The sequence below is a fragment of the Entelurus aequoreus genome, linkage group LG08 (assembly GCF_033978785.1).
Source record: "Entelurus aequoreus isolate RoL-2023_Sb linkage group LG08, RoL_Eaeq_v1.1, whole genome shotgun sequence".
Taxonomy (NCBI): Eukaryota; Metazoa; Chordata; class Actinopteri; order Syngnathiformes; family Syngnathidae; genus Entelurus; species Entelurus aequoreus.
This window is the reverse complement of record NC_084738.1, coordinates 37,271,024-37,288,244: the sequence shown is the minus strand read 5'-3', so window position 1 is coordinate 37,288,244 and position 17,221 is coordinate 37,271,024. Positions and strand designations below refer to the sequence as shown.

Genomic DNA, 17,221 nt, shown 5'->3' with positions numbered 1-17,221 from the left:
TTTTTTTTAATGGCTTATCGATAAGCCATTTGTTGTATTTATTTCTGGGTGTATCATGCTGACTATTGGTCCTCCTAATTGTCAATCATTCTGGTGATGTTACGTTAAGTTAAAAAGGTTAAGTTAAAGTACCAATGTTTGTCACACACACACTAGGTGTGGTGAAATTTGTCCTCTGCATTTGACCCATCCCCTTGTTCACCCCCTGGGAGGTGAGGGGAGCAGTGGGCAGCAGCGCTGCTGCGCCCGGGAATAATTTTTGGTGATTTAACCCCCAATTCCAACCCTTGATGCTGAGTGCCAAGCAGGGAGGTAATGGGTTCCATTTTTATAGTCTTCGGTATGACTCGGCCGGGGTTTTGAACTCACAACCTACCAATCTCAGGGCGGACACTCTAACCACTAGGCCACTGAGTAGGTCGTAGTACGTAAGGACATATATATATATATATATATATATATATATATATATATATATATATATATATATATATATATATATATATATATATATATATATATATATATATATATATATATATATATATATATATATAATACAATCTATTATATGAATAAATAATATATATATATATATATATATATATATATATATATATATATATTATTTATTCATATAATAGATTGTATTTGTAATCTACTTTACATTTGATTCCAAATCTCAAAGTGCTACAGAATTACAACCATTGGCGTTGTTAGGCCTATTTTGGCGTTGCAATATATTAAATAAATAAAAAATGGCTTATCGATAACCCATTTGTTTTATTTGATATATATATATATATATATATATATATATATATATATATGTCCTTACGTAACATCACCAGAATGATTGACAATTAGGAGGACCAATTGTCAACATAATCCACAACATCCTCTAGTATACCTTTAAGTCTTTCATATATATATATATATATATATATATATATATATATATATATATATATATATATATATATATATATATATATATATATATATATATATATATATATATATATATATATACATATATATATATATACATACCCTGGGAGAATTTATGATTTCTTGGTCATTTTTCAGAGAATATGAATGATAACACAAAACCCTTTCTTCCACTCATGCTTAATGGTTGTGTGAAGCTATTTATTGGCAAACAACTGTGTTTACTCTTTTTAATTCAAAATGACAAAAGAAAGTACCCAAATGACCCATTTTGATTTGAATTGACTTTAAGTTTTCGAGAGAAAGTGTAGAATCAGGAGAGTTTCAATGGATGCATAATATTCAGGACTCCCAGTTAACATTCTCTTGATATCACAGTTTTATAATTAATTGTGACAGGTAGACGTAATTCCACCTCGTCATCTGTCTAAACAAAAGAGTCACTTTCGTCACCATGACTTTTTGTTGTTTTGCTATGATGTCTGACCGGAGAATAGAACTTCATACGGGTGCCGAGCTTTGGTGGTTCCATCGGCTTTGTTTGCTTACAGCGCCACTTATGGCGAGGCCGAGTATTACATCATTCTCACCCAGGAAACGTTTCCACCTGTATGTGACTCACAACTGATAGAACACTGTGGGGATGTCTTTATTTTTTTTACCCAAAACAAAAACAAAACCCAAACGTTGCTGTGGGGACATGCCCTTAATGCACGTTCACACGTCTGTCTTAAAGGCCTACTGAAACCCACTACTACCGACCACGCAGTCTGATAGTTTATATATCAATGATGAAATCTTAACATTGCAACACATGCCAATACGGCCGGGTTAACTTATAAAGTGACATTTAAAATTTCCCGGGAAATATCCGGCTGAAACGTCGCGGTATGATGACGTATGCGCGTGACGAAGGCAGTTGAACGCGTCATCTTGGAATAGGTCCCTCCCAATTTAAACAGCTCTGTTTTAATCGCTAATTTCCACAGTATTCAGGACATCTGTGTTGGTGAATCTTTTGGAAATTTGTTCAATTAACAATGGAGACTGCAAAAAAGAGAGTTGTAGGGAAGCGGTGTGTTGCTGCTGGATGTAGCAACACAAACCAAAACACAACCGGTGTTTCATTGTTTCTTTTCCCAAAAGATGGCGGCCAAGCTTTACTATGGAACAAAGAAGTCAAGCGAACACGGTTGGATTGGACGACACATACGAAGTACAGTGTATTATGCAGCGAACATTTCGAAAGATCATGTTTCGAAGAGGGTCCCTTGCGAATGGCAGAAATGGGAATCAGCACTCGTCGACTCGTGCTGAAGAAAGGTGCGAAGCCAACTATTTTCGATAGACCACGGACAAGTCCGGAGCACCCGACCCCCTCCACAAGCGGACAGACTGGGCACATGAGGTCTGCATTTGCCAAAAGGGAAAGGAAGAGGGTAAGAATCTTGATATCCAGTTTTCATAGTCAGACTACACTGTTCCAATATCCATTTCTTTGTTCTCAATTGTTGAAACCCCCCCACCTCCACACCCCGGATTGTAAATAATGTAAATAATTCAATGTGATTATCTTGTGTGATGACTGTATTATGATGATAGTATATATATGATAGTATATATCTGTATCATGAATCAATTTAAGTGGACCCCGACTTAAACAAGTTGAAAAACTTATTGGGGTGGTACCATTTAGTGGTCAATTGTACGGAATATGTACTTCACTGTGCAACCTACTAATAAAAGTCTCAATCAATCAACCAAAACTAACACACACAGTCATAGACTACTCCAGTGGTTCTCAACCTTTTTTCAGTGATTTTCCCCTGTGAACATTTTTTTAATTCAAGTACCCCCTAATCAGAGCAAAGCATTTTTGGTTGAAAAAAAGAAAAAAAATACAGCACTATGTCATCAGTTTCTGATTTATTAAATTGTATAACAGTGCAAGATATTGCTAATTTGTAGTGGTCTTTCTTGAACTATTTGGAAAAAAAGATATAAAAATAACTAAAAACTTGTTGAAAAATAAACAAGTGATTCAATTATAAATAATATTTTGTACACATAGAAGTAATCATCAACTTAAAGTGCCCTCTTTGGGGATTGTAATAGAGATCCATCTGGATTCATGAACTTAATTCTAAACATTTATTTTGTTGAAGTATTATTCAATAAATATATTTATAAAGGATTTTTGAATTGTTGCTATTTTTATAATATTTAAAAAAAAATCTCTCGTACCCCTTGGCATACCTTCAAGTATCCCCAAGGGTATGCGTACCCCCATTTGAGAACCACTGGACTACTCCATGAACAATGAAATAAATTAACAATAAAATAGTCTACATATAATTATTGCTTCAAGTTCTAGTCAAGTTCTTCTGCAGTATAAAGTATCGTACATTTACTGACATTACTGTCAATAGTGTCAATACTGTCAATAGATTACAATAGACAATAATATAAAGTATTGTACATTTGTACATTTACAGACAATAGATCAGATCATGGACAGTACGACTACGGCATCAGTGGCGGATGCGGTGGATGAACCAATGGCAATGGCACTAGATTTGCCTGATGAGGAGGGCGATCAAGATCAGGTTCGATTTGTTTTCCTAATCAATGTTCAAATGGATTACAGTTCAAGCCCAATCCAAAAGTATTCATAATTAATGTAAATGAGGTATCCATATTACATGTAGCTGTTTCTCCATTTCCAGGGAAATACAAGAGAACAAGGATGCCAGACGGACTGGGTACCGATTGGGACAGCACCAACAGCAATGACCAGTAGCAAGAGCACCCAAACAGGGAAAATACATCATAGATCAAAGGGTATGTCTATTTCGGTGACGAACATGATTCTGCACATCACAGTACACATTGCACGCTGCCTGTGCAGAGTAGAGTAGACAGATAAATTAGGTGATTCAAAGACAATAATTATTATGTGATTCTAGTTTAATTTTAACAGATTATATAAAACAACTTGTGCTTGATTTTATTGCTAGGACACCAGGTGACCCCAGATATCCTCGAGAGGGTTAGAGCTCGGCCGGCCAGGGTTAGTGAAGTCCCATTGTCAAGTGTAGCAGCTCCATCTGACAGCCCCGAGATGCAGACTAACATAGCAGCTCCAGGTGTGTCTGGAATGCAAGCCAAGCTACGACCACCTCCTGCATTGTTTGATGAAGGACCAGCATCAAGTCCCACTGCGCCTTTTGTTGGTGGTTCTTCCGATGACAGCTATGTGCCGAGTGAGTCAACGACATCGGATCCGTGTCAATCTGACGGGTCGCCAGATCGCCCATGTACTCACCAGATGCATGAAGAGGGCTGCCACAAGGAACCGAAGTACATCATCTTTGAGTCGTGCCTCCAGAGTCTCGTCAAGTGGTGTCACTGTCCAGTCTGTGGCAGCCAGGACATAAGCCCTTCTTGGGATTCGAACGGTACACAGCTGACCATGACTCTTCAATGTGCATCATGTGACCAGAGGAGTAGTTGGAGCAGCCAGCCAAACATTGGCCCTTATGCCGCGGGCAACATCCTGCTGTCTGCTGGCATCCTCTTCGCTGGGGCATCTTCTGGCAAGGTGTTGCAAGTGCTGAACAGCATCGGAGTGGTCACGTATGTGAAGAGGACATTTTTCAACCACCAGGAGCTCATCCTGCAGCCAGCCATCAAAAAGGTGTGGGAGGAACAGCAACGGACGCACCTCACCATGCTGCAGGTGGAAGGCCGACCCCTCGTCCTTGGTGGTGATGGGCGAGCAGACAGTCCGGGACACAGCGCCAAGTTCGGTACCTACACCACAATGGAGCTTGTGGCCAATGTGGTTCTCGACCTTCAGGTTGTACAGGTACGACCATATAATCTCACTAAAACACTAGTAACACAATAAGCAGATAAGGGATTTTCCAGAATTATCCTAGTAAATTTGTCTAATAACATTAACCATTTCAATGTATACTAAGCCCCTTTTTCATTTTTTTCTTTGCTCATTCCTTTTCTGTTATATATATTTCAGAGCAACGAATGTCTTGGCAGCTACCATATGGAGATGGAAGGACTGAAGAGGATGGTGGAACTGCTGATCAGCTGGGACCTGGATGTCGGGGTGCTGGTGACAGACAGACACAGACAGATCGCTAAATGGATTCGTGAAAACATGCCCAATACACGGCACTGCTATGACATCTGGCATGTTGCAAAATGTTAGTTGGATTATTTGTATGCATGACAAGTTGTGAAGTAGTGTGTACATATCAGTGATCAGATGAATGCGATATTGTATTTAATCCACAAATTTCTGTTTTTTTCTGTTTGTAGCCATCGGAAAGAAACTGAAGGCCATCGCCAAGCATAAGGACTGTGAAGACCTGAAGCCCTGGGTGCAAAGTATAATCAACCACCTCTACTGGGCAGCAGTGTCTACACCGCCTGGAGAGGGGGAACTTCTGGTTGCCAAGTGGAAGTCTGTGGAGCGACACATTCAGAACATCCACAAGGACCATGGCGACCTCTTCCCAATTTGTACTCATGGACAACTGCAACGGCAAAAGAAATGGCTCAAACAAAGTGAGTAGGCAAATAAGTTGCCCGAAAGCAGTGAGGGACTAGCAGTATTTTCCTGCACATCTTTTGAAAGTCAAAAAATTCAGATAAACTTGTAAGTAAATAACCAGTTTAAGTTGACTGGAACATTTTTGTAGAAACGTTGTTCTATTTTAAATTTATGTTTAGGTTCACGCTCAGCAGTGAAACTGGAGGAGGTGGTCAACAACAAGTCCCTGCTAAAAGATATCGCCATGCTGTCGGGTGAACACCAGACTTCCAAGGTGGAGGCGTTCCATAGCCTTATCATACAGGTGAGAATTAGACTGATCGCCTGTAGGTGGTGTCGGTGGTTACCACCTGCCACTAGGACTTTGGTGGCCAGGGAGCAAAATACTAGAGCATACTAAATGAAGCCTTGATACAGTCAGTGTAAGCAAGAGAATGTTGGAGGTCCAACATAGTGGCTGGCATCTTGGTGAGAAAGATTGCAAACAATTCTGGCGTGGTGTTAACATTGAAAACAAAACAGCTTCATTACTGCAGGAGATCAAGCTTTAATAGCTGACTATTAACAGTTTAATACACAAACATTTGTATTCAAATTTACAAACAATTTATAAATTTACACACACATTGTATGGACGCATGACTGAATAAAGTGTCTTTTATCTTATACAGTTCGCACCGAAAATGTATGTCTTCTCATACATCGGAATGCTGTGCAGGTATGTTTCCACACTAATCTAAGTGTCACTAGTGTGTGCCATACTTTAGTACTAATTATTACATTATTCTGTTACCACACCTAGGAACCTGCTTGCTGGGCTGCACTGGAACGAAAATTCGAGCCGCCCTATAGCCACTACACAAGCGGGTGCTGAGCGCTATGCAGTACGCTACCCGAAGTATAAAGCAGGGGGCCATGTGGTCAAGAAAATCGCGACAGAGCCAACATACCGTAAGTGTAGAGGACACAAAACATGTAAACACTTGACACTTTGTATCATGATAATAATACTGTCAAGTTTCACTCTCCATGAGTATATTATGTTGTGAGCAGGAACATGTACAATTGTATTTTGCAGGCTACGTAGATGACTTGATCAGGGAGGTTGTTGCTGGCTGCAGACAGACCCCTGACGAGAGAACACCACTCAGCGTCACTGTGGATGTGCCTCCCTTCCTCTGCGATGAACTGGAGAAGCCAGACAAGGAGGAAGCCATCGCCAAGCACAGGAGTCGCTTCGGTAAGTGTGAAATGCCCTCCCGGTAACAGTTAGAGATGCTACCTCAGTAGAAGCATTTAAGTCCCATCTTAAAACTCATTTGTATACTCTAGCCTTTAAATAGACCCCCTTTTTAGACCAGTTGATCTGCCGTTTCTTTTCTTTTCTCCTCTGCCCCCCCCCCACGTGGAGGGGTTATTCCGGTGACCATGGATAAAGTGCTGGCTGTCCAGAGTTGGGACCCGGGGTATACCGCTCGCCTGTGCATCGGTTGGGGACATCTGCGCTGCTGACCCGTCTCCGCTCGGGGTGGCCTCCTGCTGGCTCCACTGGACCCTCACTAATATGTTAGACCCACTCGACATCCATTGCTTTCGGTCTCCCCTAGAGGGGGGGGGTTACCCACATATGCGGTCCTCTCCAAGGTTTCTCATAGTCATTCACATCGACGTCCTACTGGGGTGAGTTTTCCTTGCCCGTGTGTGGGCTCTGTACCGAGGATGTCGTTGTGGCTTGTACAGCCCTTTGAGACATTTGTGATTTAGTGCTATATAAATAAACATTGATTGATTGACTGATTGATTGATTGATTGATTTTATTGATTAAGTACAGTGGCCATGTAGATTCTTTTGCAGTCACTGCACGTCTTGGAACCCCGTGTAGTCCATCGATGGGAATGTTGTCCTAATCTTATGTACTACACAAGCTGGTAGTACCACCCTTATGTCCTTTCCCAGATATCCCCAGCAGAAGCGGACAAACTGTCGATAGGCTGTGTGTCGTCTCCGCCTGCAAGTAGCAAATGATGGCAGCTGTTATTATCCGGACATGGATACACAGTGACTCACTGTTCTCTGAGATTCAAAAGACATTGTCATGCATTCTATTCATTTGTCATTTACTGTTGCAGTAAATTGTAAATATTGTTGACATCTACGGTCCATCTATGTAATACTTCTATGATATATAATGTCATGTGCATTGTAGCACAGTACATTTCACAGAATAAGAATAAGATAAGAAAGTGCTCATTCTGACTTATCTTCCAAAGGTTGATAGAATAAAGAATTATTTAAACTTATTAGTGCCTCACTCATTTTGCTGTTGCTGCAGCATGCCATATTGCTGTTTGTAGGCGTTATACGCTGTCTGCAGCACCCATTCATCCAGACACACAGATGGAAAGCCATGGTGGTCTATGATGCACGTCTTCACCCCCTCCTCCTCCATCGTTCTGGTCACTGCCTCTATTTCACTACAGCAGACACACTCAGCCACTGTCTCCATGTTCACACAGTTTTGACATGTACACCTGGAAATAGAAATGTTCATAATATTTGTAAATCAATTCATATTATTGACACCTGCAATCTGCAAACATGTGGAATAATTAATATTATCATTGTCTTGTTGTGGATCTTATTAATCTGCATGCATATTTTTAGTATTGCCGGTATATGGAGCTGTGGCCCATAGAAATAATGGGTAATTAATTAGGTTTGACATTGTGTCAATGATAGATACTTAGTGTATAGATAGGCCTGGGGTGTAAGTTGTAACACTAACAGTAACAGTGCAAGACTAGGCCACAAACTAAAACTAGTCTATAAATAAATAACATATTACCATTCTGTATTCTCAAGGCGATCTATGTCGTGTGCTCCTCCAGCATCAATAGCAGCAGCGTCCTCCTGACCGTCTTCATCAGCGTCGGGTTCAAAGCGATATGGCTCTATCCCTCTCACAGCTTCTTCCCTATCTGAATCGCTTCCACTCCCCACTAGTCCTTCACTTGCACTTTCCTCATCCACAAATCTTTCATCCTCGCTCAAATTAATGGAGAAATCGTCGCTATCTCGGTCAGAATCGCTCTCAGATCTGGCGGCCATCATTGCAAACAATAGGGAGCTTTGCGGATATGTTCAATTGTCCACGTCACGCTACTTCCGGTAGGGGCAAGGCTTTTTTTTGTCAGATACCAAAAGTTGCTATCTTTATCGTCGTTTTTCTATTCTAAATCCTTTCAGCAAAAATATGGCAATATCGCGAAATGATCAAGTATGACACATAGAATAGATCTGCTATCCCCGTTTAAATAAAAAAATTTCATTTCAGTAGGCCTTTAATGGCCAGCCTATTGAGTGTGCACTGATTGTTTTAACTGGTCGGAGAGAGCCATTGACTCACCAGGGCTGTCGAAGAATGGGCCTTGTGGGATAACAACAGCCAAAGATAAGTGTCCTCTCCAGAGACCAAGCGGGCAATCAAAAAAGGCTAAACAGATGTTGAGTGGGAGAAGAAGCCAAGTACGGTTGTGAGGGTCTTGCAGGCGAAAACGGGAGTGATAATCAATAAGCAGAAATGACCGGAGCTGAAAGCAAGAACTGTGAGGTCTCTCTAATTGCTTTGGCTAACATTGTTTTAAAGTACAATATTAAAATGTAGTCCCGCTGAGGATTAAAACACATACGTTTGAATTAAGTCATTACACTAAACACAAAGATTTATGACCCTAACTCTGAAAATTTTGTGGCGTGTCTGTACACTGCATTATAGCATACTGTATTATTGCTGTCAAGCTATTAAAATGTTTGATCAATTAAATAACTACGGTGTGAATTGATTTAGAATAATTTTGATTAAATATCATTGTTAGGTAATTTATATCAATTATGATTCATTTTGCAATAGCAAAGAGACTTGTGAAGGAAATATATTGAAGTATTATGTTCATGTTAAAAGGGATCCATGATGATTTTGGTCTACATTTCAAACATTTATTGTGGTCCAGATAATATTTATTGGATATGATTTTGTGTAAATGTTGTCCACAGTTACATTTATAACTTTCTGTCTATGTCTGCAAGCTGTTCCGTTTGTGGAGTCGTTTACAGATTGCAAATTAAACCACACCCCACACTCTCCAAAAGTATCATGATTTATCTTTTGAAAATGTACCCCGTTTAAATGTAAATCTTGGACACGAACGTCACACCATTTTTTTTTACCAGCCAAGGTTGAATGAACGGTCACAACATTAGGTACACCTGCACACGCTATGATCAATACAGAAATACATAAAAAAGTTGCTTTTAGCAGAATGATACCCGAGCGCGGCCACCGCTGCCGCTCAGTGCTCCCCTCACCTCCCAGGGGGTGAACATGGGGATGGGTCAAATGCAGAGGATCATTTCACCACACCTAATGTGTGTTTGACTATCGTTGGGACTTTAACTTTAACATCAGTGTTACTGTGCGCATTAGATGAAAATAATACTTTAGTCTACCTTATCTTGTGTTTCCTCAAACTCAGCGGCTTTCCCCTGCTGGCAGACAGCGTTACATAATGTCCAATTAAGTATGTCCACCTCACTGTGACGTCACAACTACACAGGCGGAAAACACAGCGTTCAAAGGCATCCAAAACTGCAGGCAATCTCACTTTATTATCTAATTTTCTTTGCATTGTTCAACATGAGCATTTTAAAAATTGTAACAACATTTATAAGTCAAAAAAATTAAAAATCATCATTTTCCCCTTTAACAAAAAGGTTTTTCAGTTTTTCAAAAAAATGATCCACGATAGTGTGCACCTGTTAATGTTTTTGTGTGAAATGCATCAGTAAAAATAAACCTCCATCCTGCAGTGTTCATTATACTTAATTGACAGTTTTGTCATTGACCTTGTTGTACTCAGATTTCCCACTGAGAGAACCAATGTGCTGTTTAGCATTTTCTATATTGAATTGTTTGCTTCTACTACTCGGACCAAATGCTCCAAATACGCTGCTAAACACGCTTTTGTCATTCTGTTAATTGTGTTAAAACGTTTAATTAGAGATTATTGATGATGATGATGATGATGGATTAATTTCCTGAATGGGATTAATTTTGGGTGAATGCCCTGGCTGACATAACTGAAACTACCCATTGCTTGCACATCTACTTGTGATTTACACATGAGCAGAATAGGTGATAATTGTCACAAACACAATTCAAACAATTCCAACAGCCATTCTACATCCAATCAGCATTTCGGTTCAGCTTCAGCATTGGGGCATTCACACGCAATTCCTACTTGAATTGCAAATTCTTGTTGATGTTCCTATTCCTACATGACACCATTGAGAAAAAAGATCAGTCTAAGCCTTGGCCCAGGGACTTGGTCCAAACTGAGGCCAAGGGGTGAAAAAAAACTCATAGCCATAGCACACATGAGCATTTGTGTAAGAGGGAAACATCAAACATCAAAAAACACAAAGGACATTAAAGACATTAAAAGTGCAGAGCTGATGCAACTAGCCACTTCTACACACAGCCACAAAAGTTTAACAACAACAAGAAACAACATAATACACTGTGGTGGCCTCTGCGGTGTTCCACGCCATCATCTGCTGGGGTGGGGAGAGCATGGCCAGAGACAGGAGCAGACCCAACAAAGCAACCAAGAGAACCGACTCCAACCTCGGCCGCCCACCAACTCTCGGCCAATGTCCAGTCCGCATGGATGAGCGAGGATACATCCAAGGAGACCGAGGTCTCCGATACCCGCTCATTCAGCCAAGACACTGTGAAGTCCGTCCGTCTTGTTTCGCAATATTATGCAATACCAACTTTTCTTAACTTCTGGTACATGCTGATGTGTATTCGGGATCTGCCTAAGTCCTGAAAATGTGCGCGCGTCCGCCATTGTAGTCTGTGCCGACACCGTAGTCGATAAGCTCCTTGTTTTTCTCTATTCTCTTGTTTGTCGCACAGTTCTAACTTATATCTGTCAGTAGACTCGCTATGGAAGCGCTAAAAACTACCGGTTTAGTGGATTTACATAATTCACCCAAAGAACTTTAGCTATTAGAGAGTTCTGGTCGGACAATTTTTCAAGGAACACATTTCTGTTGTTGTTGTTAAAGTCTGAATGTCATTAAAACAGTTAGCTCCATCTTTTGACACTTTTTCCACTCCCGTCCTTGCACGCTACACCGGTACAACAAAGATGACGGGGAGAGGACACTGTCGAAGTGGAGCCACGTAAATAAGACCCCCCACAAAACAGCGCATCCTGAAGTGAATGTCAGAAAGCGACTTAGAGATGGTCTGTAAAACATAATCTATGCAACATGTTGACCAAAGAATCACCACTACATGTTGTGTAGACCACAAGAAAGTGTTTTAAATTCAGAAAAAAATCATAATATGACCCCTTAAATGCGCCTTAAAATCCGGTGCACCATTTGTATGAAAACAGACCTAAATAAACCCTCTCATCGGCCATGCGTTTTATAATTCGGTGCGCCCTATGATCCGAAGAATATGGTACTCCCCACCACGTTCCCCCCTTTCTGTCAAATTTTCGGAACTGTGTATTCTCACTAATGCGTTCGCTATCATTTCTGCCTTTTCCATGTCAGACACTGCTTTTACATCTTGCTCTTTGATCACTGGGTTGTGTGTATCTCTTCTAATACCTCTCATGCGCTTTATCATTCTCCACACCACTCCTACCGGAGTAGTCCTACCAATTTTATTGCAAAAATTGTTCCAACTATTTCTTACGCTCCCCGCACCACATTTCTAACCCTAGCTTGAGCCTTCTTATATTCAATCAGACTAGGGATGATGTTTGATAAGAAATTATCGAGTTCGAGCCTATTATCGAATCCTCTTATCGAACCGATTCCTTATCGATTCTCTTATCGAGTCCAGATAGGTTGTTGTATATGGAAAAAAACACACAATATTTGATTTAACAAAAGCTCACTTTTATTATATAAGAAAAAAATAAAATCTAATAAATAAATACATATTGACTGTTACCCCCCTAAAAAAATAAAAAATTAAAAATAAATATTGACTGTTGTTACCCAAAGTATATTAAGTGGGATTTTTCAGAAAAACAAATATATACAGTAACACAAAAACAACCTGTCTCTGTGATCACTATAGGTGTATAAATAATAATATGGTGTTAAATAAAATCAGTCCCTTCGGCACAAAACTGAAAATAATACAGCTCTCCAAAAAGTGCACTTCTGCTGTTATTTGACATAACTGTTTGTTATGATGCTTTGACATTTTCGCACTATATTTCTTTATTGAAAGAAAATTCTATGAAGAGAAAAGTTGTTTGCAAATGTGGTTGCAATGCTAAAAAAATGAAACGTTAAAGCTAAAAAAAGAAATACACTTTATTGAGTTAACATTATTTCTTTATAGGGGGAAAAATGTGATGTTATGAGCCAGGGAATATAACAACTACAGTACCCAGCATGCAACGGGAGTGACCAGCATGCGCGGTAGCCCCGAAAAGTGTTGTTGCATGTTGCCACCCGGCAGCTAAGAATGAGGTTATGAGCACGCTGTGAGAGTAAACATCAAGAACTCAGCCAACACGCCTCGTCTGCATTATTTATAATTAGACAGACAAAACATATACAGTGTGATTTTGTTTTGTTTACAAGGAAAGAAAAACAAAAGTTAAAAAAGGGAGATGTCATATATGTTGTATATATATGTATGTGCTGCGGTTGCTTTAAGAACGTTGCGACAGCTGCCGTAAAGGAGGTGCGTTGCTAGCCTGGTTGCTATGTTTCCGGTTGGTCGTAAAAGTGTTCGTCATGTGTTTGTACCCTGCTCAAATCTCTCAGTAAAGTTATTAATTGGATTATACCTTTTGTTTTGAACTTTATTACACCTTGGAGATCTTTTTCCTGTCCATTGTTTTCCTACTTTCGCTATCTGCGCCTAATGACTGAGCTACGTGACGTCATTTCTTGTGATGTCACACGGAGCATTTCTGGTCGGGACTCGTTTCGTTCCCAGGGATTCGAATAAAGAACCAACTCTTTTTCTTTACTATAGTGGTCTCGATAACGGGTACTGGTTCTCAAAAAGGGATTTGAGTCTGAGGACTCGGTTCTTTTCTTATCAAACAACCGGGAAAACCGGTTTCGAGTATCATCCCTAGTAAAAAAGCAGGATTCTGCCACGACACCAAACTGTAAAATGTATTAACTTTAGTTATGCTGGATGATACTGTACCTGATGGATATATGGCTTTAGACTAAATTCAATGCAAGCTAATACAATACAAAAAGCTCAGAAAAAATAGAACAATCAAACGTTTTATCCTGGAAATTGAGGAACTCATCAATAGTGTGTTTAAAACATTTACATTACAAAAAAGTGGTTGGCAAAAGTTTTGCTTCACAGAGGATCTGTTATCTGCTTCCAATTAGATGTATTGTACATGTCATCTCACAAAGCGTGATACAGCGTGGATATGGTAGAACAAAATCCTTCTCCATTCATACAAAACTATTAATTGAAAATGCAACTAAAATACATACATAGCGAATGTAATACTGTTTCAAACAGGTAGAAAAAAATGTAACCAATCCAAGCTGTCTGAAGAGGTTCTACATCACCAGAACAATAGCTTTGCCTTACTGAAAGCCAGTATGAAATATAACCCTATTCGCCCAGTTAGGACCATGTGGGGTTGTGATAAATCGCTCTCAGAGTAGCTCGACGCACACAAAAAGAAAACATTCATAACCAAGACCAAGGCACAGGAACCAGCTCTGTGTATAGCTCTTTCTGAATTATAAAGAAATGTAAGAGTTCTCGTTGTGAATCGTGTTTTTTATCAACATATTTTGTCAAGTAGTTTTCTTTAAGTTATGCACCTTAAATTCCGGACTATAAGGTGCTACTTTTTTCCTACACTTTGAACCCAACAGCTTATAAAACAGTGTGGTTAATAAATCAAATAGTTAAAAAAAAAAAAGTATAGAGACTGACAAAGTTTGGTATTATTGGTACTATGGCGCCATCTTTTGGATGAGTTTGCTCACAGTAAGTGCTGCTGTCGCCTTCTGTTTAGAGCTTTCAATAGAGGTACAAGTGTTGTTCAGTCTTATAATAATCCATAGCGTTTTTCATTCATCACTTCAGGCAATATTTGTAAGTTCTACAGTATAACTAAAACTATTCAGATGTACTAAACCATTTAATGTTTAAAGGCCTACTGAAACCCACTACTACCAACCACGCTGTCTGACAGTTTATACATCAATGATGAATTCTTAACATTGCAACACATGCCAATACGGCCGTGTTAGATTAGTAAAGTGTAATTTTAAATTTCCCGCGAAATATTCTGCTGAAAACGTCTCGGTGACGTCACGGATTGTGCGGTAATGAACAATGAAGACAGCAAAGAAGAAAGCTGTAGGTGGGATCGGTGTATTAGCGGCTGGCTGCAGCAACACAACCAGGAAGACTTTGAGTTGGATAGCAGACGCGCTACCGTGAGTACGCAGCTTTGGCTTCCAAACATTTGATCGCTTGCCCGTACGTGCGTGCCGCTATGTGCATGACATGTACGTAACTTTGGGGAAATATATGTGCTGTATGAACTTTGCGGAGGTGAACGCTACTTTGGGCTGTGGGATTGAGTGTGTTGTGCGGGTGTTTGAGTTGTATTGGTGGGTTATATGGACGGGAGGGGGGAGGTGTTTGTTATGCGGATTAATTTGTGGCATATTAAATATAAGCCTGGTTGTGTTGTGGCTAATAGAGTATATATATGTCTTGTGTTTATTTACTGTTTTAGTCATTCCCAGCTGAATATCAGGTCCCACCCGCCTCTCACAGCATCTTCCCTATCTGAATCGCTTCCACTGCCCTCTAATCCTTCACTCATCTTTACTTTCCTCATCCACAAATCTTTCATTCTCGCTCAAATTAATGGGGAAATCGTCGCTTTCTCGGTCCGAATCGCTCTCGCTGCTGGTGGCCATAATTGTAGACAATGTGCAGATGTGAGGAGCTCCACAACCTGTGACGTCACGCTACTTCCGGTACAGGCAAGGCTTTTTTATCAGCGACCAAAAGTTGTGAACTTTATCGTCGATGTTCTTTACTAAATCCTTTCAGCAAAAATATGGCAATATCGCGAAATGATCAAGTATGACACATAGAATGGACCTGCTATCCCCGTTTAAATAAGAAAATTTAATTTCAGTAGGCCTTTAATGTCTGTAGGAGTGTTTTTATGCATACTTTTACGTGCTATCGTAATGTAATCGCGAGCGTTGGTAGCATTAGCTACTATGCTAACACCTTTACGAGTTTCTGTGTTAGTATTATTAACTTACAACGGCATTCTTTTTGTATTGTTTCAGTTTCACAAATTCCTCAGTAAATTCACCAAGACGTCACCGTGGAGTTATTGAGTCTGTTTAGCTGATTGAAGATCTAGCTTCCGCAGCCCGAGCATGACGATGACTTCTGTTTTGTTTGATCAGCCCTGTTACTGCCGTATGAAAGGCACCGTTTGGAAACAATTATGGTACACTATGTAAATAAACATTTAAAAAATATTTCTGTGAAAATAAATCATTTTGCAACATATACATTTGCGGCTTATAGTTCAATGCAGCGAATTTATGGGAAAAATATATATATTCTAAAAGTTAGCGGGTGCAGCTTATATACCGGTGCGCTTTATTGTCTGGAAAATACGGTAAATCATTTGGATGAAATGGGCCAGCAGTTAACTAATAAGGAGGATGACGTGGTGACGACGTATTGTGCAGTTATAATTATATGCTTTTACTTGTAATTGTATTGAGCTTGTGAACCCCAGGAAGACTCGTGAGTTGTTGTGGCAACCAGCTAATGGGGATCCTTAATAAAAATCAAAAATCAAATCAAATGAGTCAACAAATATTTAGAATTATACATTTGGTCTTACTAAAGTGCCTACAAAGGCCAGAGTATGTCTTCGAGCTGCTGTCCAAGAAAAATTGGAGTTTCAATAAACTGAAAAAAAAATACATAAATTGTTTAGAGTTTGGAGTTATGGAATAAAAAACTAAATAAGGCCATACATTTAGATACTGTATGTATCTGTATGTATGCATCTTTGCACAATCAATGTTAAATAAAGATTGTCAATAAAAGATGCAACCTGACTGGACAGCCTTTGTAATGATTATATGAAAAAGTTCCAACAACCCAAAACAATAATACTGTCTCCGAAGATGTATTTATTTAAAATAGGAATGTGCCGATCGATCCGCCACCGATCGGTATTGGACGATTTTTATGAAAAACTATGTGCTCGGCCATTGCTGATTACAAATGCCGATCCCCTCTGGCTGACAAAGTGGCGAGCACCTAAATATGTGTCTCCATACACAGAGTGGAGTTGTTCCCCTAAACCAGGGGTCGGCAACCCGCGGCTCTAGAGCCGCATGCGGCTCTTTAGCGCCGCCCTAGTGGCTCTCTGGAGCTTTTTCATAAATGTATGAAAAATGGAAAAATAAACAAAAAATATATTTTTTGTTTTAATATGGTTTCTGTAGGAGGACAAACATGACACAAACCTCCCTAATTGTTATAAAGCACACTGTTTGTATTAAACATGCTTCACTGATTCGAGTATTTGGCGAGCGCCGTTTTGTCCTACTAA

At 39.7% G+C, this 17,221-nt stretch overlaps 2 protein-coding genes across 10 annotated transcripts in view; one reads left to right on the top strand and one right to left on the bottom strand.

Annotated features, from left to right (window-relative positions):
• rbfox3a (RNA binding fox-1 homolog 3a) overlaps positions 1 to 17,221 on the bottom strand; it is a 1,185,382-nt gene that overhangs the window by 908,384 nt on the left and 259,777 nt on the right. The gene's annotated exons all lie outside the window — the stretch shown is intronic.
• Positions 1,888 to 7,322, top strand: LOC133655855 (uncharacterized). Its single transcript, XM_062056423.1, has 10 exons — positions 1,888 to 2,390; positions 3,447 to 3,557; positions 3,678 to 3,792; positions 3,969 to 4,819; positions 4,988 to 5,174; positions 5,290 to 5,538; positions 5,704 to 5,828; positions 6,196 to 6,242; positions 6,327 to 6,475; positions 6,603 to 7,322. Exons 1-10 carry the CDS (start codon positions 1,992 to 1,994, stop codon positions 6,788 to 6,790), a joined length of 2,421 nt encoding a protein of 806 aa, XP_061912407.1. The 5' UTR covers positions 1,888 to 1,991; the 3' UTR covers positions 6,791 to 7,322.